Here is a 26,188-nt window from a genome sequence, read left to right as displayed (position 1 = left end):
GAGATCATATCTTGGGTCACAAATTAAGCCTTGGTAAATTTAAGAAGATTGAAACCGGGGGCTTCCCTGGTGGCGCAGTGTTTGAGAATCTGGCTGCCAATGCAGGGGACACGGGTTCGAGCCCTGGTCTGGGAAGACCCCACATGCCGCGGAGCAACTAGGCCCGTGAGCCAAAACTACTGAGCCTGCATGTCTGGAGCCTGTGCTCTGCAACAAGAGAGGCCGTGACACTGAGAGGCCCACGCACTGTGATAAAGAGTGGCCCCTGCTCGCCGCAACTAGAGAAAGCCCTCGCACAGAAACGAAGACCCAACACACCCAAAAATAAATAAATAAATAAATAAATAAATTGGAAAAAAAAAAACTTCTTCCTTTAAAAAAAAATTGAAATCATATCAAGCTTCTTTTCCTACCACAACACTATGAGACTGAGTATTAATTACAGGAAAAAGACTGTAAAAAATACAAACATATGGAGGCTAAACAATGCACTACTAAATAACCAAGAGATCACTGAAGAAATCAATGAGGAAATCAAAAAATACCTAGAAACAAATGACAATGAAAACACGATGACCCAAAACCTATGGGATGAAGCAGAAGCAGTTCTAAGAGGGAAGTTTATAGCAATACAATCCTACCACAAGAAACAAGAAACAACTCAAATAAACAACCTAACCTTACACCTAAAGCAATTAGAGAAAGAAGAACAAAAAAACCCAAAAGTTAGCAGAAGGAAAGAAATCATAAAGTTCAGATCAGAAATAAATGAAAAAGAAATGAAGGAAACAATAGCAAAGATCAATAAAACTAAAAGCTGGTTCTCTGAGAAAATTAAAAAACTGGTAAACCATTAGCCAGAATCATCGAGGAAAACAAGTGAAAAGACTCATATCGACAGAATTAGAAATGAAAAAGGAGAAGTAACAACTGACACTGCAGATATACAAAGGATCCTGAGAGATTATGACAAGCAACTATATGCCAATAAAATGTACCACCTGGAAGAAATGGACAAATTCTTAGAAAAGCACAACCTTCCAAGACTGAACCAGGAAGAAAAAGAAAATATAAACAGACCAATCACAAGCACTGAAATTGAAACTGTGACTAAAAATCTTCCAACAAACAAAAGCCCAGGACCAGATGGCTTCACAGGTGAATTCTATCAAACATTTAGAGAAGCGCTAACACCTATCCTTCTCAAACTCTTCCAAAATATAGCAGAGGGAGGAACACTCCCAAACTCATTCTACGAGGTCACCATCCCCCTGATACCAAAAACAGACAAAGATGTCACAAAAAAAGAAAATTAAAGGCCAATATCACTGATCAACATAGATGCAAAAATCCTCAACAAAACAGCAGCAAACACAATCGAACAGCACATTAAAAGGATCATACACCATGATCAAGTGGGGTTTATCCCAGGAATGCAAGGATTCTTGAATATATGCAAATCAATCACCGTGAAACACCATATTAACAAACTAAAGGATAAAAACCATGTGATAATCTCAATAGATGCAGAAAAAGCTTTAGACAAAATTCAACACCCATTTATGATAAAAACTCTCCAGAAAGTGGGCACAGAGGGAACCTACCTCAACATAATAAAGGCCATATACAACAAACCCACAGCCAACATTGTTCTCAATGGTTAAAAAACCACTTCCACTAAGATCAGGAACAAGACAAGGTTGACCATTCTCACGACTATTATTCAACATAGTTTTGGATGTTTTAGCCACAACAGTCAAGAAGAAAAAGAAATAAAAGGAATCCAAATCAGAAAAGAAGAAGTAAAGCTTTCACTGTTTGCAGATGACATGATACTATACGTAGAGAATCCTAAAGACGCTACCAGAAAACTACGAGAGCTAATCAATGAATCTGGTAAAGTAGCAGGATACAAAATTAATGCACAGAAATCTCTTGCATTCCTATACGCTAATGAAAAAAAATCTGAAGGAGAAATTAAAGAAACACTCCCATTTACCATTGCAACTAAAATAATAAAATACCTAGGAATAAACCTACCTAAGGAGACAAAAGACCTGTACGCAGAAAGCTATAAGACACTGATGAAAGAAATTAAAGATGATACAAATAGATGGAGAGACATACCATGTTCTTGGATTGGAAGAATCAACATTGTGATAATGACTCTACTACCCAAAGCAATCTACAGATTCAATGCAATCCCTATCAAACTACCACTGGCATTTTTCACAGAACTAGAACAAAAAATTGCATAATTTGTATGGAAACACAAAAGACCCCGAATAGCCAAAGCAATCTTGCAAAAGAAAAACGGAACTAGAAGAATCAGGCTCCCTGACCTCAGACTATACTACAAAGGTACAGTAATGAAGACAGTATGGTACTGGCACAGAAATAGAAATATAGATCAATGGAACAGGATAGAAAGCCCAGAGGTAAACCCACGCACATATGGTCACCTTATCTTTGATAAAGGAGGCAAGAATATACAATGGAGAAAAGACAGCCTCTTCAATAAGTGGTGCTGGGAAAACTGGACAGCTACATGTAAAAGAATGAAAGTAGAACACTCCGTAACACCATACACAAAAATACACTCAAATTGGATTTAAGACCTAAATGTAAGGTCAGACACTATAAAACTGTTAGAGGAAAACATAGGCAGAACACTCTATGACATAAATCACAGCAAGATCCTTTTTGACCCACCTCCTAGAGAAATGGAAATAAAAACAAAAATAAGCAAATGGGACCTAAGGAAACTTAAAAGCTTTTGCACAGCAAAGGAAACCATAAACAAGACGGAAAGCAGCTGTCAGAATGGGAGAAAATATTTGCAAATGAAGCAACTGACAAAAGATTAATCTCCAAAATATACAAGCAGCTCATGCAGCTAAATATCAAAAAAAACAAACAACCCAATCCAAAAATGGGAAGAAGACCTAAATAGACATTTCTCCAAAGAAGATATACAGATTGCCAACAAACACATGAAAGGATGCTTAACATCACTAATTATTAGAGAAATGCAAATCAAAACTACAATGAGGTATCACTTCACCCCAGTCAGGATGGCCATCATCAAAAAATCTACAAACAATAAATGCTGGAGAGGGTGTGGAGAAAAGGGAACCCTCTTGCACTGTTGGTGGGAATGTGAATTGATACAGCCACTATGGAGAACAGTGGAGGTTCCTTAATAAACTAAAAAAAGAACTACCATATGACCCAGCAATCCCACTACTGGGCATATACCCTGAGAAAACCATAATTCAAAAAGAGTCATGTACCACAATGTTCACTGCAGCACTATTTACAATAGCTAGGACATGGAAGCAACCTAAGCGTCCATCAACAGATGAATGGATATAGAAGATGTGGCACATTTATACAATGGAATATTACTCAGCCATAAAAAGAAATGAAATTGAGTTATTTGTAGTGTGGTGGATGGACTTAGATACTGTCATACAGAGTGAAGTAAGTCACAAAGAGAAAAACAAATACCATATGCTAACACATATATATGGAATCTAAAAAAAAAAAAAAGGTTCTGAAGAACCTAGGGGCAGGACAGGAATAAAGAGGCAGACGTAGGGAATGGACTTGAGGACACGGGGAGGGGGAAGGGGAAGCTGGGACGAAGTGAGAGACTAGCATTGATATATACACACTACCAAATGTAAAATATATAGTGGGAAGCAGCCGCATAACACAGGGAGATCAGCTCCGTGTTTTGTGACCACCTAGAGGGGTGGGATAGGGAGGGTGGGAGGGAGACACAAGAGGGAGGGTATATGGGGATATATGTATACTTGTAGCTGATTCACTTTGTTATACAGCAGAAACTAACACAACATTGTAAAGTAATTATACCCCAATAAAGATGCTAAAAAAAAAATAAATAAATAGAGGGATTGGGTTTCTCAGTCAGAAGTGAATCATGTTTGCAAGTGACGGTGAAATTAAATGAGTGATTGAAAATGTACGAACGCTAGATAGAGGCAAATGAAGTGATACTTAATGGAGCATGGTTCCAGAGGAGATGAGAAAGTTTGTAATTAAAAGCACATGTGTTTGACATATACACACTACTATATATATAATAGATAACTAATAATGACCTACTGTAGAGCACTGGGAACTCTTCTCAATACTCTGTAATGACCTATATGGGAAAAGAATCTAAAAAAGTTGGAGATATGTATATGTATATCCAATTCACTTTGCTGTACAGCAGAAACTAACAAAACACTGTAAATCAACTATACTCTAATAAAAATGTTTAAAAAAAAGAAAAAGTTGTATGTTAAGTATGATGTTTACCAGAGATTTTTTTAGTAGGAATCATTCATTCATTCATTTATTCATGTATTTATTTGGATGATCCCATCTAATCTTATCAAGCTCTTATTTAAGAGCTTGATAATAACTTTTTCTGCACGCCTTAAGATCATATTGATAGATTTTCTAATATTGGGCCATCCAAACAAGCTTTAAGTAAACTCTGTTTGATTGTGGTAAGAGTGTCTTCCTGCTGTGCTGAGTACTTTACTGTTGTGTTATGTTAGCTAACATTTTATTTAGTGTTGAAAAATGCTATTCATTTTTTGTTACTCTTCTGCCTGCCTGGCCATCTTGCTGAACTCGCTTACTAGTCTTGGTAGTTTGTTAATATTCACAGCTTTCATTTATAAACAATGGTAATTTTTATCTCCTCCCTTTTAATCTTTATGCCTCTTATTAGTTTTTTCAGTGAGGCAGCACCCGCTAGGTGAAGAGTGCAGGCTCTGCAGAGAGACCTGGGTTCAAACTCTAATTCCACCTCACCGTGGAGCCTGGCCAAGGCACGTAAACTCTTGCTGCTTCAGTTTCGTCACCTGAAAAGTGGTGAGGAAAACATCTCACAGAGCTTGGGAGGGTTACACAAGTGAAAGTGCTTGGCACGTGGCTGACAATAAATGCGAACCACAGTCCTTTTTCTGTATCCACCAGGTTCAAGGACCCTAACGGATACCAGCGTCTGCAGATGCTCAAGTCCCTTATAGGAAATGATATAGTATTTGCATATGACCTACACTCATCCTCCGATATACTTTGAACCATCTATAGTTTACTTACAATACCTAACACAATGTAAATGTTATGTAAATCGTTGCCAGTGAGTAGCAAATTCAAGTTTTGCTTTATGGAACTTTCTAGAATTTTTTTCCCCCGAATATTTTCAATCTGCAGTCTGTTGATCCCGAGGATGCAGAACCCGTGGATACAGTAGGCCAACTGTATTGAAATATTTACTAAATGAAATTAAGAATGGGAGATACCTAACCCAATCTTGGAGGCTTAGGGGAAATATTCCCAGAGAAAACAATATCAAAATGACACCTCTGGATCAGGTAAGTGAGTCAGGAGAAAGAGCGAAGAAAAGACACTGGATGAAATAGTCCCAATGAGGGACGTTCACGTCCGTACGTTTAGCGATGAAAGAAAGCATGATCTCTTTAGAGCAGGGACAGTTGTATACTGGGTACCTCAGCTCTTCATGCACAGATATTCACTGCTCCACTATATAATAAGTCCCTAAAAGGAATCATGTTTGGTGCATGTTTTTTGTCCCTCACAGCACTTGGCAGAGAGCCACGTACAGAGAAAGTGCTCAATAAATCATAAATATCTGCCATCGTCTGGGAGAGCTTCCGGTCTGTCGTTAGCCTACCTGATTCAAAACCATCCCTAGAAGCCAATGCTTTATGAACTGCAGAAGCTGAGGAATGTGCCTTAGAGGTCAAAACGCAGAAGAGACATACCTCAATATCAAATCTAACAAGCCATCATAAAACCACATGTCTGAAGTTTGAGAAGTCCTGCACGAAGCAATGAAAAGGAGGATCTTGCTTTCTAGGGGTAGAGTCGAAAGATATGAAATATAGATTGTTTTTTTAATTTGACATTTGGAATTACTGCAAATTTTAAAGTGACAATGTTGTTATGACTGCATATTCGTTCTCTTGGATTCTCAGGAAAAAATGCACCAAATAAATTAAATATTAACAATACTACAATTTTTACAAAATTCCTCTCATCTTTTTTGTACTTTCGAACTTTTTTTTTTCAAAATACTTAGCAAATACTGTTGAACTAGGAAGACGAAAGGATTTCTACTTGAAGGAATTTAGAAAATAGGGTGTGGCTTGCTTCTACTTCCTTTCTTTAATTGAAGCATTTACTTTGCAATTTATAAAATTCTCCTTTCAAATAATAAAACTGGCAAAAAAAAACTATTAAACAACCTATTTCTTTTCTCAGTTCTAAAAACCTCATATTAATCTAAGAAGCTCATCTGTATCATCTAAAAATGAGTGTAAGGATTCTATCTGTAGACTGGCCCAAATGAGACTCTCAGGAAATTCTATTTCCCTTTCTGATCCTGACAATAAAGCATATGCTGGGACATTCCAACAGCTGTGTGATCACCAGTGACTTATTTCCAGTCAAACTCCTTTTCTCAGAACTTGATATTACTTGACCCCTCAGCAATATGTGATAGATTACTGACAACAAAAATAACATTATTAAAGCTCTACTGTGTACCAAGCAAGTGCTTAGCACACAAGGACACAGTGTTTCCCAAACTTCAGCCCCTCCAACTCCATCACAATTCTTGTCATCCTTTGTACCACCTGTATCATTTACTTGAGGAGAGGGGCAATGTGAACACGAGTCAATATAGAAAATACTGCAAATACTTAGAGAAGTATCCATCAGTGGGGACAGAACAGAGGAGGGGTGTGATCAATATTTCCAGGTGGCTAGAGAGGAGGTAAAGTTGAGGTTTTGCCGAGAGAACTTCATGGAGAAAGGGACTCATAGAGGGAACACATGGGTGGTTGGTTGCCAGAGGTGGGGGGAAAAATGCATGCAGCAGGTCAAAAGGTACAAACTTGTAGTTATAATACAAATAAGTCATGGGGATGTAATGTACAGCATGATGACTCTGGGTAACAATACTACAGTGCATACCTGAAAGTTGCTAAGAGAATAAATCTTAAAAGTTCTCAGCATAAGAAAAAAATTATAACTATCTATGGTGACACACATTAACTAAATTTATGGTGGTGATCATTTTGTCATATACACGAATGTTGAATCATTATGTTGTACACCTGAAACTCACATGACGTTATATGTCAATTATACCTCAATTAAAAAAAGGAAAGAAAAGATGTGGGTGTAAGAATAGGCATATGGCGAATATAAAATCCATCACGAGAGGAGCAGACAGAGTGGGTAGGACAGGCAAGCAAGGGCTAGAAAGTGTGAAAAGCCTAACGTTCTCTTTTGAAGACGTGGAAACTGACCAACGCTTTCCTGAAGACATTGCCTGAACATTTCCTCTTCCAGAGTGCGCAGCTCAGTAACAGACCCTCTGGTCTTCATATATGACCCCAAACCTTCTCTACATACATTTGCCTCCTGGGGAAACATTCCGACAGTCAATGGCTTCAGTCAATAATTCTTGACTATTAACCCATAAACTAAAATCTCTTGTACTAATAGCTCATGCAATCTTCAGTGCAGTACTTCTAGTGACTTCCAGGACATTTTCGGCTTTATGTTCCACTTTTATCTCAATCTTGAGCTTTCCACAATGAAGCTCATCCATTTCCCTGCCTCACGCCCATGTTTTAGCTAGGACCCATATCAGTTCCTGCAATGTTTACTTTTCCTCACTCCCACTCAGTCTTCAGGATCCTCCCTGTATTCTACGCCTCTCACTGAATGAAGGCCAGTCAAGGGCTTAGAAGAGTGCCTGGCCTGTACTAGGCACTCAAAATTATTTTAAATCAATTCAATGAATAAATAAAATGTATAAATAAATTAGGTCTTCTTTGAAATAGCTCTTCTTTTATTCCCCATTACTTTTAACATATTCTACCCTTTAGCATCCATTCAGCAAATACTTATTGAGAGACTATCATTTGCCAGGCACTGACAGATGATGGGGATACAGCAATGAATGAAATAACAAAACTACATGCTCTCCTGTAGCTCATGTGCAAATGGGGACAGGTGAGAATTAACAGACAAATAATTAAATAAAACGTATATAAGTCCATTGTTCCTTATCTGAAAATCTTAAATCAAAAGGGCTCTAAGAACTGAACGTTTTGCTAAATTTACTGGTTAACAAAACATGAACTGGCATAAGACTACTTATAATCTGTATTTATTTCACATTTGAGGAGGTACCTGGATAAGCTTACTATATACCATAGTTGTCACACAGTATATAGCAAAGGCATTATGTCACTATCTTAGTCTGCTCTGCTGGGGCTGCTGTAACAGAACACCAGGGAGTGGGTGACTCACACATCAGAAATTTATTTTCTCACATTCTGGAGGCTGGAAGTACAAGAGCAAGGTGCTGGAAGGGTTGGTAAGGTCTTTCAACCTGGCCTGCAGACAGTCACTTTCTCACTATGTCTGCACATGGCCTTTCCTCTGTACATGTCGACTCCTGGAGTCTCTTCCTCTTCTAATAAAGACAGCAGTCCCACTGGATTAGGGCCCCACTCTCATGACCTCGTGTACCTGAATTACCTCCTGAGAGTCCCGTCTCCAAATACAGTCACACTGGGGGTTGAGCTTCAATATACGGATTTGGTGGGGAGAGGGAGAGACACACTCAGTCTATAAAAATGACCTGTCCAAAAACTGAAAAAAATCTGAATTCCAAACACATCCGACCCTAAGAGTTTTGGATAGGGTGGTGTAAACCTGGCAGTATGGCAGGTAGATGTGGGCGTCTGGAGGAGAGTTTGAGCCGAGAATGCTGGTGGGGATGCAACACGAAGTACACCAGTCAGGGAAAGTCTCCCTGCAAAGGGGGTATTTGAGCCAGGCTCCCCATGAGGTAAGGGACTGGGCCACTTCTGAGAGAAAACATTCTAAGCAGCGGGAACAGCAAGTTCAAAGACACGGAGACAAGAACAGAGCAGTATGGGTGACGAATAGAAAGGCTGTCGGTGTGACTGAAGCCCTGAGCTAAGGGAGGAGGAACAGATGAGGCAGCAGAGGTATGAAGCACCGAGGGCCTTACTGACCACTGTAATGGAACTTGGCTTTTATTGAAGTAAAATGAGGTGGCAATAGAGGGTTCTGAGTAGAGGAGTGGCGTAACTGGATCAATGCTTTAACAGGATCACAACGTGTGACAGATAATCTTCAAGATGGTGGCCACCAGTCAATGCCTTCCTTCCATGAACAAGCACAACATACTACCCAGCAAGAGGTTGAGTCTACGTCCTCTCCTCTTGAATCTGAGATGGCCTCCTGACTTGCTTTTCGCAATAAAATGAGACAAACGTGACAGTCTGGGAATTGCAGGCCCAGGCCTTCAGAGCATCTGCAGTTCCTGCTTCCCTTTTATAGAAGCTGGATACTCTGTAAGGAGTCTGACAGCCCTGAGACCACCATGCTGTGAGGAAGCCCAATCTAGCCACGTGGAAAAGCCAAGTGGAGAAGCATGAAGGAACCCAGCCAATAGCCGGGACTGAGGCCCCATATATGACCCAATTTCTTAAACAATCTCAGGCAGTCCTTTGGAGTCATACCAGCTGAGACCACAGACATTCTGGCATAGAGACAAGTCATTGCCACTGGGTCCTGTCCAAACTTCTAATCTTGGAACTCTAAACAAATAAAATAATTTTTTATTTTACACTACTAAATGTGCGGGTAGTTATTTACACAGCAATTAGTAATTGACACTGAAATTGATATGAGATCAGGTGATAGGTAGACACCTGGGGAGTACATAGCAAGGACACTCACTGTGAGTGAGGCTAGGAAGGCAGTGATGAAAATTTTATTAGAGGCTGGAGAGAGGGCAACTCATGTTGCATAGTTGCCTGCAATAATATGGAAGAAAGAAAACGTATCTAATAAACTTGTGGACCTGGCTAAGAAAATTTCTGAATGTGATAACTGGCTTCATTTTGTGGCCTAGGATTAATTGCAGGAAGAGAAAGAGGAACTGAAACATTCAAGCCGAATTTAGAAGAAACATTCAACCCAGGACTTGCTAGGTTGGAAAATTAAACTTACTGTCATTCTTATCTCTCGAGACAACACAAGATTCTCAAAGAAAGAAGTAGTCTTAGGGTAAAGATCAAACCCAGGGTCTATTAGTACAACGTACTCTCAGGTTAAAGATCAAATCAAGTATGTGGCTGGAAGATGCCTCATTAAGATCTAGAAAGGATTTAAAGTGGCACCTCATCGACCCTATCAGTGAGACAAAGGTGTTTCTAAAGACCTCGAAGGCTTTTCCTACAGCATTCTGACTCACAGCCAAAGTAAACTGGAGCCTGTCTCAAGAGTTTTCTGGGTATGTCTTTTCCAATGGAGTGAACCTCAATAAAGTTTACAGGAAGCCCCCAAGGTTTATAAGAAAATTGTACCCCCCCCCCAAAAAAAGCACCACCAGCTAAACAAAAAAGGACACACAAAAAAGTCTCTAGATCCCTAACTCACCATAAGCAGGAAGCACCCTGCTCAACTGCTAGCAAGAGCTATTTCTTATGGAAAAGGAAGAATCAAAGGAGAAGCCTTTAACTTCTCAGCCAGCCCAGCTGATGTGCCAGATGCACAAATGAAGAAACCTTCTTAGGTGTTTCATCCCCAGCAGCCTTAGAGGAACCGACCAGCTGCATGTAGCCCAGACAGCAGAATCATGACAAATAACAAATTTTTGTCTTTTAAGCCACTGCATTCTGGAGTGGTTTTTGTTTGTTTTGTGGTTTTGTTTGTTTGCTTAATGCAGATAAGTAAAAACAGATAACTGAAATCTTCTTGGGGTGGGGGTGGGGGGAGGGACAAGTATAGCAACAGAGAGACCACCTCTTGCCACTATACCATGAGACATGATTAACGGTGGCCTGGGCCCATGTGGCAGCAGTGAAGATGGTAAGCAGGTCAGATGTGGGATCTATCTTGGAGGCACAGCTGAATGATTTAGCAGATTAAATGTGGGGTGTGAGGAAACAAGAAGTAAGGACACCTCCACGGCTAACTGATTGGTTATCTATGCAGCTACAAGAATGGACTTTGCCATCGAGTGAGATGAAGAAGACAGTGGGAGAAGCAGTTTTGGGGGTTAAGTCAGGAATCCAGTGAGTACTAGATATCCAATCAGAGATGGTGAAGAGGCGTCTATGTATGAGTCTGGAGTTCAGAGAAAGCTCATGACTCCAGACATACATTTATGAATCACCACTTAGGAAGGTGTCGAAAGCCATGAGACTGAGCTCACCAAGGGATTGAGCACAGAGAAAAGGTCATGAGCTGAGCCCACAGACACCTACATTTAGAGGTTAAGAAAGTAAGGAACTGGCAAAAGAGACTGCAATAGGTGCTGGTGAGGAAAAAGGACAATAAGGAGAGGGCATGGCCTGGAAGCCAAATGAAGAACTTTCTAGTTCTGCTGACATGTCACCTAGGAAGAGAACCCAGCTCTAATCACTGGATTTAACATGGGTTCTTGGTGCCTTTGAGAAGTGCATTTTTCATGCAATAGTGGGGATGACAGCCTGGCTGGGTCAAGAGAGGATGAGAAGAGAGACCCTGGAGACAGCATAGAGTTGACTTTGAAAGTTGTCCTATAAAATGGGGACAGAAAAACCACGTGGTAGCTGAAGAGAAACATGAGGTCAACAGAGACTTTTTGTTTTTTGTTTCTAATGGGAGAAATTATAGCATGTCTGCATGGTGATGGGAAAGACTTGTTAGAGAGGGAAGAAAATTGATGATGAATTTAAAAAAAAAAAAAGAATTACTAGAGATATGTCCTTGAGCAGATAATAGGAATGAGACTACATCCCTGAATGAGTGCAATAGATTTCTGGCTGGTTTCCTCAGCTCCAATTTGTTCTTTTCTTCAATAAATCCTACCCCAAACTTACTTTCCTAAAATAGTGTTTTTATTATAACGTTCCAGCAATGTGTTTTGCTATGTTACTTATGTTTCCTACGTGTTTTTGCATGCCTCTGCTTAGCTGTCAAATTGTTCAGTGATCACTGAGGTCAATACAAGTCAACTATGTGTCCAACCCCTGGCTGGGGACACGGGACACACTGCCCTGTCTTTATTCAAAACGTAAGTGTAGAGACAGACACATAATAAGAGGAATTTACAGAGAGAAAAGCTATTATAGGGGCTGTAGACAGCACCAAATAAATTCATATCAGGGAGAGAATAATTCTGCCTGGGCAGTAGAAAGGGGCAGCAAAAGTTAGAGACGGTGGGCTTTGTGAGTAGGACATTCAAAGGCTGACAAGGAATACAGCAAATGTGTCTAGAGCGCAGAGCAGGTATGATGGAGATGAGGAGGCAAAGGCTGTCCAAGCCCGACTGGAGCCCACTCCTCACTCCTTTCAGTGGGAAGCCTCTATTGCAGCCACACTCCCTTCTTTACTGCCCCCACCAGGCGTGAACACACATACTTTCTTTTAAGCACCGTGAGCCATGGCAGTCCAGAAACCACGGGTAGGGGATGGGGATGAGGCTGAACTAGATCAGAGCTCTTCGAAGTGAGGGACGGGCACTCCTGGGGAACCCCCATGACTTTCCAAGGTCTGCATGACCACAGGGAGCTCTAAAGAAATGAATTTCCAGACCCACTACTTCCTTGGGTGCCCCTTTATGTAAGTGATATGCCTGAAATGTGCCTGAGGCAAAGCAGATTTCTAGCAAGTTCTCTTTTCCCACTTCCTCTTTCATAATGATGCTTCTCCCATTTTACGAAAGAAAAGTGTACCTCTCCCCCATCCAGAATCCTACCATGCGCCTTGCCTGTCCAAGGTGCCAAATACAGGGCCAAGTGGAAAAACTGATATTAGAGGTACCTTCTTTAGTCAAAGCAGTGATATCCACACTACCCACCTCTACTCTGATATACATTTCCAATGTAGTTTAGTTTTACGCTGGTAAGTACTTATCAAAAGTGAATGCGGGGGTCTCCCTGGTGGCGCAATGGTTAAGAATCCGCCTGCCAATGCAGGAGACACGGGTTCGATCCCTGGTCTGGGAAGATCCCACATGCCGCAGAGCAACTAAGCCCGTGCACCACAACTACTGAACCTGCGCTCTAGAGCCCTTGAGCCACAACTACTGAGCCCGTGTGCCACAACTACTGAAGCCCATGCACCTAGAGCCCATGCTCCGCAACAACAGAAGCCACCGCAATGAGAAGCCCGTGCACCACAATGAAAAGTAGCGCCCGCTCGCCGCAACTACAGAAAGCCCGCGCGCAGCAACAAAGACCCAACGCAGCCAAAAAAAAAAAAAAAAAGTGAATGGGATATTTTGGTTAATTGTGTACTAATAATATTTAAAATAACATAACGAATAATTTTAACAATATAGTTATGTATTTTAGAAAATGAAATCTCACTGTATATGCTTATTTTTGGTGCTGAGGAGTAAGGAGAGCAAAAAAGTTGGGAAAATATATTGTAAAATATCTAAGACGTGCAATTAAAAAATAATTATTTGAAAATGTTAGCAGTCAGGGCTAACAGTTTGCCAAGGGTACAGCTAACCCTTGGAAAACAGCAGGGTCAGGGGCGCCAACACTGCAATCAGTGGAAAATCCGCTGTAATTTTCAGCAGGCCCTGGGTACCGCAGTTGTTCCGTATCCGTGGTTCTGCATCACAGGATTAAACCAACCACGGATCCTGTAGCACCATAGCATTTACTGTCCAAAAAAAGCCTTGTATAAATGGACCTCGCAGTTCAAACTGCTGCTGTTCAAGGGTCAACATAGTTCCTGCCCCAAATTTTTATCCAAAGGCATATGAGCAGAAGGGCCAGTAAGGAGGCTTCAGTGATACAGCGATCACTGACTATGTCACTGGGCTTGTGTGTCATGACCTTAGAGTCTCCCCACCCCCAACCTCACAGCCCTAATATTTTCCTCTTCTGGGATCATTTTCGGTTTCAATTCCTTTACTTGGTAAAATACTTTCTTGTCACTCTCCTTCAGCATCTGGAAAAGAAACAACTTAGAATATGATCACCTACTATAGGCATTCAGACTTTTTTTACTCCTTCTCATGTGGTCTATATATAGTCCTCTGTTTCTAAAAATGACCTGCCAGGCATCACTAGATTTGCAGCGGGTTAAAACACTGGAAAATATATGTGTATACATACTCTGCCTCCAGATATAAATTGTGTATACATACTCTGCCTCCAGATATAAATTGTGTACAAATACTAGCGTTGAAATGAACTGAGATCAAAGAGCCTCTTGTTTCCTATTTGTGATTCCAGCACTGAATAACTTTTTTTTAAAAAAGTGTAACATTCCCTGACATATAGCAAGTTAATAATCATAAATATATATGAAATTGATTATAGTTAGTAACATTACCATTAAATAGTTAGGAGTAAACACTATGAGCAAAACCCACAAATGTTCTCTCAACTTTCCTATGGGATTTTTCCATCCAATCCATAAAATAGGATAGCAGCCAGCACATAAGCAATGCTCAGCCTCAACAGTCTCATGCAGTAATCTGTAATCACTGGGTAAATAAATCGAAGAGGTAATACTGAGTTAAAGAAAGAAGTTGGCTTCTTGCCAACCCGCAGACCATAAAATCTTCTGAAAAGGGGACTTCCCATATAGTTGACTACATCACTTCCACTGTGATATGTGAGTCTCCTGATCGCTCCCTGAATCCCAGCCTTTTACTCGGATGGATGGATATATAGGTAGATAGATAGATAGATAGATAGATAGATAGATAGATAGATAGATAGATACAGACATATCGATCAATCCACATTTGCCTATTTGTCAAGCTGTATCAGCAAAAACTATGTAAACTGGACAAATGTTTTCATTCAGGAACCATAAAAAAGTTTTTCTCCAAGGAACCAAACACATATAGACTCTCATGTGAATATCATTTGCTCATAAAGATAATCTTTAAATATATAATTAATAATGTCAATTATGCAAGTACCATATAAGCATTAATTTAAAACCAATGTTCCATCATTATATCACTCTGCATTGAAATGAAATAGTGGTTGATTGTCACTGTCAAACTGTGGGAAATATTTCTATGGAAATAATATCATCCTTCATAAATACCGGTGCTCTTAAATCTGTCTGGGTTCAAACCCCAGCTCTACCACTTTCTCACTCTGTGACTTTGGGAAAGTTATTTAATTACTACTCTATGCTCCAATTTCTTCAGTTATAAAATACAGTCCCTACACCACATAAGTTTATTATGATAATTTTTTAAAAATAAACACATACTTGGAACAACATCCAGTACATAGTAAGAATTCAGCAAGTGTTACCTATGATTCATATTATTTCCCATAGTTCAAGCTGTGGACCTAAGACAGTACTCTCTGTATTATCATTAACTAACCTTCAAAAGAATAGTTACATAATGAATACAACTTCACAGTAAACTCTAAGCGAGATAGGAAGAAAGGGCAGTTTTCTAAGTTTTAAAATGTTTTTAAAAACTGTTTAGGGTTCGAGACTCATTTAAAAAGCTCATTAGAGTTATGGCTATGTCCTCAGAAAAATCCCCTTTACACAACATTTCAGAGCTTCATTCACCGCCTTCCTGAAATCCACCCAGAGCCAGCAAACCTGAGATGGAGAACCTTCTAGGATTTAAAATTCTTCAATTATCAAACTCTATTTCAATAAACTTTAGACCACTGCTTTCTCCCATCCTTCAAGGAAGTTTATAAACATGTATTGCATTGACAAACATTATGTCCTGTGATACAGCTGTTGACATTTACATATTAATTTCATGGATTAAAATGGAAAGCATCGAATTGTTTTTCTTAAACCCACTGGTAACCTGTAGGAAAATCCTAATTCCAGAAACTGTAGCTTCAAATCAGGCTCTGGAGTTGCCACTCCAAGTTAGCAGAGAACAGTGAACCCAAAAGTATGGGGACACTCTGCCTACCAGAAGTCCAGCGGCCAACCTAACCCCTCTGTCACTCTGTCATAGAGCAGATGATACTGCTGGAAAGGCTGTTCTGAGTATGACCAAAACTTTCACAGGAGAAAACAGAAGAAGAAATACAAGGATGTGCCATTAAAACACAACCAGAACAAACCTTCAGAACTTTCTAAACTTCTTTACTTTATTAAGTAAAACTTTAAATTTTTTCATCACTTTTTAAATCTAAAATGGCTATTGCTTTGTCTTCAGTCCTTTCCTTTCTATAGCCTTGTGTTCTTCCCTTTGTATCTCCTCCCTCTGTCTATCATGCCCACCACACTGCTTTTTAATAAAAATGACAGGAGTTTAATGTATATTGTACCCTGATGCTTTCCATAGAACAGTCCACCTCTGCACAGCAGGATGCTGTAACCACCTGGATCTGATCTGTTTATTCAATCAAGTCAAAGAAGCCTCTATTCAATTAAGTCAAAGAAGCCTCTTGAAGCCCACTGACAAGATAAGAATGCCTATCAGTTACAAGGACATACCATTACCAGTGTCATAACATCAGACCGTAGCTTTTAAAAACATAATGGAGATAGCTAGTGACAACCACTTCACTTCCAGTTTCTAAACTTCTGACTCACCCTGTTTAAGAATCTGTTATAAGCATCACTGAAGAATTAACCTTGCCTTACATATACTTCGAAGATAACAAAATTTTAAATGCATAGAAATTCAAGTTAAATTCAATATATTATAAGCTAAATACAAACACATTGTATATGCTTGCAACAATCTCAATAACACTTGACAAAATTAACTGGATTTTCATTTAAAGCCACTTTGAATAAGGATTTCACGGCAGTACAAGTCTCCTGCATTTCTTCCAAGTTTCTAGCACTGATTTTCTGAAATAATATAAACGGAAGCCTGACTGTCAAACGGTAACCGTTCCTGTAGATTCCTCTCCCAAGGAAGGTTAAGTGTCCTGATCAAAGCAGAGGAGGGTAATTTGATTGACAAAGAGTCAGACGTGCGAGCTCACACTCAAGTTGGCACCAGCCGGCGGGGAGCTTGGGAGGGGGCAGGGAAGAAGCGGGGAGCTGCGGTACCTTTCTTGAACTTTCTGAGCTCGATGAGGTGCACAACTCAGCGCTCTGTGCCGCCGGACCTCGCTTTCTCCGGACCTCGCTTTCTCCGAACCCCGCAGCTGGGCTGGGCTGCCCAGGCGCGCGTCCGTCGCCCTCCGCCGGCCGGCGCGGAGTCGGTGGGTAGCGGAGGGCGGAGCCGAGCGGGGACCCGCTAGCGGACGAGCAATGTGTGCTCGGCTGGAAGCGGAGGATGGCGAGGAGAGCCCGCGACGGCAATAAAGGGTCAGAAGGGGAAATACCTCCGCGCGGAGCGCCACCGAAAACCGAAGTCGCGGTCAAGAGGGCGGGGCGGCCCGGCCGGTAGCCCGTCGCGGGGGGGTGAGACGGGTGTGTCCGGCCAGAGCTGGGAGGAGTCCGAGGCGAAGGCTTTCGGGGAGAGTTCCCTCGCCCTTTCGGCCACCAGCACCTCCCCTCCCACAGCGGAGAAGCCAAGCTCTGTACCTCCATCGAGTCCGGGCTACAGAGTCGGGGGCGGCGGGCAGCGCGGCGGGGCGGGCGCGGTCGTCCGGCTCCCTTCCCGGGCGTCGGGCCCCTGCGGCCGAGAACGAATCAGCTGGGGTTCCCCTGGACGCCTGGAACCCAGGGAGTCCCAACTCCCAACGAAAAGAAAAGTGAAAGAGAAAAGAGGAGAGGCGAAGGTAAACAGCCCCAGCGGAGGCTGAGGGAGGGGCGGGTGGCGGCAGCCCTTGGCCGACTGCCCCAGGTGGCTTGGCTCCCCGCCCCCAGGGAGGTGGCCGCCACTGCCGAGCCCGGGGTCTCAGAGCGTGCAGGGCCCCCGCCTCGCAGGGACGCTGGCCCGGGGCTTGGCCTATCCCTCCTGCGGCACCTGCAGGGAAGGCGCGAGGAGGTGGCCCGGGGTCCACCTGCCGCATCCACGGGCGCCGGGCATGGCACGCGAGGCTGTCCGAGCTGAGACTGAGACCTGGGAACAGCGCGTGTCCAAGTTGGCCAGAGAAAGGGGAAAAATGCGTTGGATCGGACGGAATGGGCGGCTACCCCAGACCTTGACCCTCCCCACAGCCTAGAAGAAGGAAGGCCCTGAAGTCCTGCTAGAGAAAACGTGGGAGGAAGACACCCGGGCGACTACTTTATCCAAGGTGGTTGGCACGGAGGGTGAATGAGCATGAACGAATGTGCCTATCTGTGGACCACTTTCCCAGCCTAGCGCGTCGTCCGGTGTAAAACATTACAATGGGACCACGTGACATGTTGTTATTGTAGGATTTTACAGTTAAAAGAAGGAACTGAGTGCTTTGAGGCTAAGTGATCCTCGTGCCTCAGAGCCTGAAGAAATGGTTTCAGTTTTTGGAAGCACTTTGGAGAACCTTGCACACGTGTGAATCACTGAAAATCCCTAACGGAAGGGTGCTTCCCCAAATTTTTCAGAGTCATGTCACGGAAATAATGATAAGGCTCCCTGGAGCTTGGTAAAACATTTAACTAACTTTTCTTTGTATTACGTACATGTTAAAATAAAATTTAAAAATATTTGAAGAGATTTAAATATTAAATGTGCATAAAGTTCCACATAAAATCATTTTTCATTTTTATGAAAAAGTTGAGCTCTAGATAGTCACGATCAATAAAATAAGTGAGATGAAAATGTAAAGACTTTTTTACAGCCATTCAAATCTTTACCATAGGTGGAAATTATATTTAAAGAAATGAAGCGATCATTCCTTTCTGTCCAAGACAATGTAATGTTGAATTTTCTTGTGATAATGCCAATGATTTCAAATCCAATCAGACTTTTTCGTAGCAATACACTGAAGCTCTGATTTGCAGAATGAGGATGCATCCTGAGTGAGGTTGGGCTTGCAGCTGGATTGGATTCTGTTGCAACAGATGTAGCAGCCCCGAAGGTAAACTATGTGTATATGTGAATATCGAAATTAATGACGTCCGCTGTCAAGTACGTCCGCTTGAACTGGTCCAGTCCTTCTTGGATCCCGCGAGATGAGCTCCCATACCTCCTTCAGCCCCCTTACATATGCTGCGTGCTCTGCAGCTGGTGGCTGAAGTAGTTGTCCAGATAGTAAGGCCCACCCATCACTGGCCTCACTTAGCACCAACTAGCAGAGGCAAATATCTCTGCCACCAGAGGTCACATCATCACCTCCCAGATACTGCTGCACTTGGGCTGCCTAAGAGCACTAGAAAAAGCTGTTCTTAGCTGGGGCTCACTAGCCTGGGGGCTCCAGCTGTCCCCGGGGCTGAGAGACATCAGTGTCTGACAGCACGCTTTTAACAAGTGGCCACCATGAATTTTCTGAGCTATTGGAGAAGTTTTCACAACGCTATGAAACTGATGGGAATTTTCTTCATAGAGCCGAGCTTTAAAGTACAATCTGAAGACAAAAGAAGAATAAAATTGGTCTACAGATATTGATCGAGCTTCTAATATATGTAAGTTCTGGAACAAGATGGGCTGAATGATATATAAAGCATTTAGTCAGATTGGGGAGATAAAATACCATAAATGACAAGAGAGTGAAATTGAAACTGCTGATGGCCATAAGAGAGACTTTGCTCAACTACTTGCCTCCCAAGTATGTAGGTCAAATTTGTTTTCTCAATTACCACCAAAAAAAAAAGTATTTTTGAATTAGTTATATAAATGCCTGCAATTTAATGACGTTGGGTATTCAGCATAATGTTTTTGTTGCACTGCCTCAAACAGAGAAATCTAATGTATGACACTTGTATTTTCAGTTGCCACAGGCTGTTTGACAATATATTGAAAATTGCTCACACCAATGAACAAGTAAATTCCACCGTATAAATTAAAAACAAAGACCAAGATTGATGAAATAATTTGAAACTGCCTAAAGGTAACTAATAAAATTACCATGTGAAAAGAAGTAAAAATTAAGTAAACCTCACAGAACTGGCAATAATAATTTTTCTTTGAATTAAAAAAATTAACAATAAAATCATAGTTGAATACATTTTTAACATCTGATTTTTCATTCCATAGACAATGTTAGCCAATTGGCTAGTTGTCTTTAAAATAAATGACTAATAAATGTTTTCTGTAGCTTTGGAGACTATGTGGAAGTAGGTGAAAGTTAGCTCATCTGACTTAGTGTTCAAAGTCCATGACAGTGACCTTATTTATAGTTCTCCTAAGGAACAAATCACAGGCCAAGAACAAGCTGATCTTCTGGTCTTTGAAAAACATAGCCCGGGACCCCTGACTTTACCATTTTGGTTAAAGCCTTACCTCAGTGTGCTCCTCCCCTCTGTCTTTTTGGTGGTCTTGACAATAGAGGAATACTCTTCCTCTTACAGATTTCTTGAGTTTTCAAGAGCTTCTTAAGTTACTGCTTTCCCAGAGGTGCAGCAATACTAGCTACTACTTCTATAGTTCCTACAGGGTGTGCCCAGATGCCCACTAAGACAAATATTAGCTTACTAAATCCTCACAACAATGCTATGATATATGAACAACTATTATCTGCATTTTACTGATGGAGAAACGAAGACCTAGAGAAATTTCCCAACTTGCCTGCAATTCACATGCAACTGAGCGGCCCCCCCGCAAGGCTCTGACCTCAGGTGGTCTAGCTTGAGTCCTCACCCCTGTACTCTGCCACCTCTAAATTGACAACCACCCTCCACAGCTTCTAAAACAAAGAATTCCTGAGAAAAGAAGCCTTTGACTCTCAGGCTCCCTTCACCTAAATGTTGGGACAAATACCATGTTCATTAACTGGAAGATGACAAAGTTGCTAAGGTTGTTAATTCTCCAGATTCCAAGCAATCCCAGAAGGCTTTCTTATACAACTTGATGAGCAGATTCTAACATTGATATGCAAATACAGAGGACCTAGAAGAGGCAAAACACTTTTGAAAAAGAACAGTGTTGGAGGATCTATACTACCAGATATCAACACTTAATATAAACTTATAAAGACCAAAGAAATGTGTTAATGGTGTAAAGATAGACAAATCAAAGGAACAGAATAAAGAGTACAGAAAACGTTTACACATGCATGGCCAATTGGTTTTGACAATTATGCCAAGGTAAGAGAGTGAAAGGGTAATCTTTTCGACCAGTGATATAGGAACAACTGGGCTTTTTAGTGGAAAAAAATATTTTTATTTCCCCAACAAACATCATTCGTAAAAATTAACACAAATGGTTCATAGACCAAAGTGTAAAAGTAAAAAGTATAAACCTTCCAGAGGAAAGCATAGGAGAAAATGCTTTGCAATCTTGAGGTAGGTAAAGATTCCTTAGCACACAAAAAAGTACTAACTATGAAAGAAAATAAGTGAAATAATTGGATTTCATCAAATTATAAACTGTCTTTCTCTCTTTAAGGTCCAAAATGACTACCAATATACTAAAAGTTCTAGAGAATCCTGCAATAAAAGATCCTGTTTAATATTGTTTGGCTTATTTCTCAAATTTATTGGTCAAAGAACCATTTTGCAGTAGAATACTAGTTAATCTTTAACAGACCTTGTATTCCAGAAAACGCACTTGCAAAGTGCTATTGAAGACACATTACTTTCTTCTGGAATAAAGTCCATTAATTGAGGGAGAGGAGCCATAACAGCCAAATAATTATTTTTGCCATGGAATATGCTCTGTGTTTGATTCACTAACATTTTAGTATGATGCTTTTAATGTTTGGGAGTTATAAACATTCCTCTATGGCAATAAACATTATTTTAAAATGATGTTTTATGAAATAATTGTACAACTTAATTAACTATTCACCTACTAATAGGTGAATAACTTGATTTATTTTTTATTAAAATTAAAAAGTCCTCATACAAAATATTACTGGAGAATCTGAAATGTAAACTTAAGTTTCACTCACTCTGGTTAAAAGAGCCTAAAAAACATTATTGCCAGGAGTGGCTTTAGACATACAAAATCGTACAAAGGGAATTTCCTGGTAGTCCACTGGTTAGGACTCCACACTTTCACCACCAGGGGCCTGGGTTCGATCCCTGGTGTGGGAACTAAGATCCCACAAGCCGGATTGGCTCAAAGATGGCTGAAGAGTAAGGCACGGAGATCACCTTCCTCCCCACAGATACATCAGAAATACATCTACATGTGGAACTGCTCCTATAGAACACCCACTGAACGCTGGCAGAAGACCTCAGACCTCCCAAAAGGCAAGGAACTCCCCACGTACCTGGGTAGGGCAAAAGAAAAAAGAAATAACAGAGACAAAAGAATACGGACGGGACCTGCACCAGTGAGAGGGAGCTGTGAAGGAGGAAAGGTTTCCACACACTAGGAGCCCCTTCGCGGGCGGAGACTGCGGGTGGCGGAGGGGGGAAGCTTCGGGGCCACGGAGGAGAGCGCAGCCACAGGGGTGTGGAGGGCAAAGCGGAGAGATTCCCGCACGGAGGCTCGGCGCCGAGCAGCACTCACCAGCCCGAGAGGCTTGTCTGCTCAGCCGCGGGGGCGGGCGGGGCTGGGAGCTGAGGCTCGGGCTTCGGTCGGATCGCAGGGAGAGGACTGGGGTTGGCGGCGTGAACACAGCCTGAAGGGGCTAGTGCGCCACAGCTAGCCGGGAGGGACTCCGTAAACAAGTCTGCAACTGCCGAAGAGGCAAGAGACTTTTTTTTGCCTCTTTGTTTCCCGGTGCGCGAGGAGGGGGGATTAAGAGCGCCGCTTAAAGGAGCTCCAGAGACGGGCGTGAGCCGCGGTTATCAGCGCGGACCCCAGAGACGGGCATGAGATGCTAAGGCTGCTGCTGCCGCCACCAAGAAGCCTGTGTGCTAGCACAGGTCACTCTCCACACCGCCCCTCCTGGGAGCCTGTGCAGCCCGCCACTGCCAGGCTCCCGTGAGCCAGGGACAGCTTCCCCGGGAGAACGCACGGCACGCCTCAGGCTGCTGCAACGTCACGCCGGCCTCTGCCGCCGCAGGCTCGCCCCGCATCCATACCCCTCCCTCCCCCCGGCCTGAGTGAGCCAGAGCCCCCGAAGCAGCTGCTCCTTTAACCCTGTTCTGTCTGGGCGGGGAACAGACACCCTCAGGCGACCTACACGCAGAGGCGGGTCCAAATCCAAAGCTGAACCCCAGGAACTGTGGGAACAAAGAAGAGAAAGGAAAATCTCTCCCAGCAGCCTCAGGGGCAGAGGATTAAAGCTCCACAAACAACTTGATGTACCTGCATCTGTGGAGTACCTGAATAGACAACAAATCATCCCAAATTGAGGAGGTGGACTTTGGGCCCAAGATATATTATTTTTTCCACTTTTCCTCTTTTTGTGAGTGTGTATGTGTATGCTTCTGGGTGAGATTTTGTCTGTGTAGCTTTGCTTTCACCATTTGTCCTAGGGTTCTGCCCATCCAGTATTTTTTTTCTTTTTCTTTTTTTTTTTTTACTTTTTAAAATTTTGTTCTTAATAATTATTTTTTATTTTTTATTTTAATAACTTTATTTTATCTTACTTTATTTTATTTTATTTTATCCTCTTTCTTTTTATTTTTTCTCCCTTTTATTCTGAGCCATGTGGATGAAAGGCTTTTGGTGCTCCAACCAGGCGTCAGGGCTGTGCCTCTGAGGTGGGAGAGCCAACTTCAGGACACAGGTCCACAAGAGACCTCCCAGCTCCACGTAATATCAAATGGCGAAAATCTCCCAGAGATCTCCATCTCAACACCAAGACCTAGCTTCACTCAACGACCAGCAAGCTACAGTGCTGGACACCCTATGCCAAATAACTAGCAAGACAGGAACACAGCCCCATCCATTAGCAGAGAGGCTGCCTAAAATCATAATAAGGCCACAGACACCCCAAAACACACCACCAGACGTGGACCTGCCCACCACAAAGACAAGATCCAGCCGCATCCACCAGAACAGAGGCACTAGTCCCCTCCACCAAGAAGCCTACACAACCCACTGAACCAACTTTAGCCACTGGGACAGATACCAAAAACAACGGGAACTACGAACCTGCAGCCTGTGAAAAGGAGACCCCAAACACAGTAAGATAAGCAAAATGAGAAGACAAAAAAACACACAGCAGGTGAAGGAGCAGGATCAAAACACACCAGACCTAACAAATGAAGAGGAAATAGGCAGTCTACCTGAAAAAGAATTCAGAATAATAATAGTAAAGAGGATCCAAAATCTTGGAAGCAGAATAGAGAAAATGCAAGAAACATTTAACAAGGACCTAGAAGAACTAAAGAGGAACCAAGCAATGATGAACAACACAATAAATGAAATTAAAAATACTCTAGAAGGGATCAATAGCAGAATAACTGAGGCAGAAGAATGGATACGTGACCTGGAAGATAAAATAGTGGAAATAACTACTGCAGAGCAGAATAAAGAAAAAAAAATGAAAAGAACTGAGGACAGTCTCAGAGACCTCTGGGACAACATTAAACACACCAACATTCGAATTATAGGGGTCCCAGAAGAAGAAGAGAAAAAGAAAGGGACTGAGAAAATATTTGGAGAGATTATAGTTGAAAACTTCCCTAATATGGGAAAAGAAATAGGTAATCAAGTCCAGGAAGCACAGAGAGTCTGACACAGGATAAATCCAAGGAGAAACACGCCAAGCCACATATTACTCAAACTATCAAAAATTAAATACAAAGAAAACATGTTAAAAGCAGCAAGAGAAAAGCAACAACTAACACACAAGGGAATCCCCATAAGGTTAACAGCTGATCTTTCAGCAGAAACTCTGCAAGCCAGAAGGCAGGACATATTTAAAGTGATGAAGGGGAAAAACCTACAACCAAGATTACTCTACCCAGCAAGGATCTCATACAGATTTGATGGAGAAATTAAAACCTTTACAGACAAGCAAAAGCTGAGAGAGTTCAGCAGCACCAAACCAGCTTTACAACAAATGCTAAAGGAACTTCTCTAGGCAAGAAACACAAGAAGGAAAAGACCTACAATAACAAACCCAAAACAATTAAGAATATGGGAATCGGAAAATACATGTCGATAATTACCTTAAAGGTAAATGGATTAAATGCTCCCACCAAAAGACACAGACTAGCTGAATGGATACAAAAACAAGACCCATATATATGCTGTCTACAAGAGACCCAATTCAGACCTAGGGACATATACAGACTGAAAGTGAGGCGATGGAAAAAGATATTCCATGCAAATGGGAAGCAAAAGAAAGCTGGAGTAGCAATTCTCATATCAGACAAAATAGACTTTAAAATAAAGACTATGAAAAGAGACAAAGAAGGACACTACATAATGATCAACAGATCAATCAAAGAAGAAGATATAACAATTGTAAATATTTATGCACCCAACATAGGAGCACCTCAAAACGTAAGGCAAATACTAACAGCCATAAAAGGGGAAATCGACAGTAACACAATCATAGTAGGGGACTTTAACACCCCACTTTCACCAATGGACAGATCATCCAAAATGAAAATAAATAAGGAAACACAAGCTTTAAATGATACATTAAACAAGATGGACTTAATTGATATTTATAGGACATTCCATCCAAAAAAAACAGAATACACATTTTTCTCAAGTGCTCATGGAACATTCTCCAGGATACATCATATCTTGGGTCACAAATCAAGCCTTGGTAAATTTAAGAAAATTGAAATCGTATCAAGTATCTTTTCCAACCACAACGCTATGAGACTAGATATCAATAACAGGAAAAGATCTGTAAAAAATACAAACACATAGAGGCTAAACAATACACTACTTAATAACCAAGTGATCACTGAAGAAATCAAAGAGGAAATCAAAAAATACCTAGAAACAAATGACAATGGAGACATCATGACCCAAAACCTATGGGATGCAGCAAAAGCAGTGCTAAGAGGGAAGTTTCTAGCAATACAGTCCTACCTTAAGAAACAGGAAACATCTCAAATAAACAACCTAAACTTGCACCTAAAGCATTACAGAAAGAACAATAAAACCCCCAAAGTTAGCAGAAGGAAAGAAATCATAAAGATTAGATCATAAATAAATGAAAAAGAAATGAAGGAAACGAGAGCAAAGATCAATAAAACTAAAAGCTGTTTCTTTGAGAAGATAAACAAA

The 26,188-nt window shown here is 41.4% G+C and overlaps 1 protein-coding gene and 1 long non-coding RNA gene across 4 annotated transcripts in view; one reads left to right on the top strand and one right to left on the bottom strand.

Moving 5' to 3' along the window:
* IL15 (interleukin 15) overlaps positions 1-17,601 on the bottom strand; it is a gene marked incomplete at its 5' end in the record, with an annotated part of 90,971 nt that extends 73,370 nt beyond the window's left edge. For 2 of the 3 annotated variants that reach the window (XM_082463452.1, XM_082463453.1), the window contains one exon: positions 17,116-17,601. In XM_082463452.1, coding sequence (XP_082319578.1) covers positions 17,116-17,601 — 486 coding nt within the window. The remainder of the gene's footprint in view (positions 1-17,115) is intronic. The other variant, XM_082463454.1, reaches the window with a different exon arrangement.
* Positions 17,602-17,653: 52 nt separating this feature from the next.
* On the top strand, positions 17,654-21,550 carry LOC309661626. Its single transcript, XR_014264113.1, has 2 exons — positions 17,654-17,792; positions 17,987-21,550. It is a non-coding gene; the product is annotated as an uncharacterized lncRNA (long non-coding RNA).
* The last annotated feature ends 4,638 nt before the right edge of the window (positions 21,551-26,188 follow it).

The sequence above is a fragment of the Balaenoptera physalus genome (assembly GCF_965194825.1).
Source record: "Balaenoptera physalus genome assembly, chromosome: 5".
NCBI classification, from domain to species: Eukaryota; Metazoa; Chordata; class Mammalia; order Artiodactyla; family Balaenopteridae; genus Balaenoptera; species Balaenoptera physalus.
The sequence above is the reverse complement of the archived record's forward strand: the minus strand, read 5'-3'. Positions and strand labels throughout refer to the sequence as shown.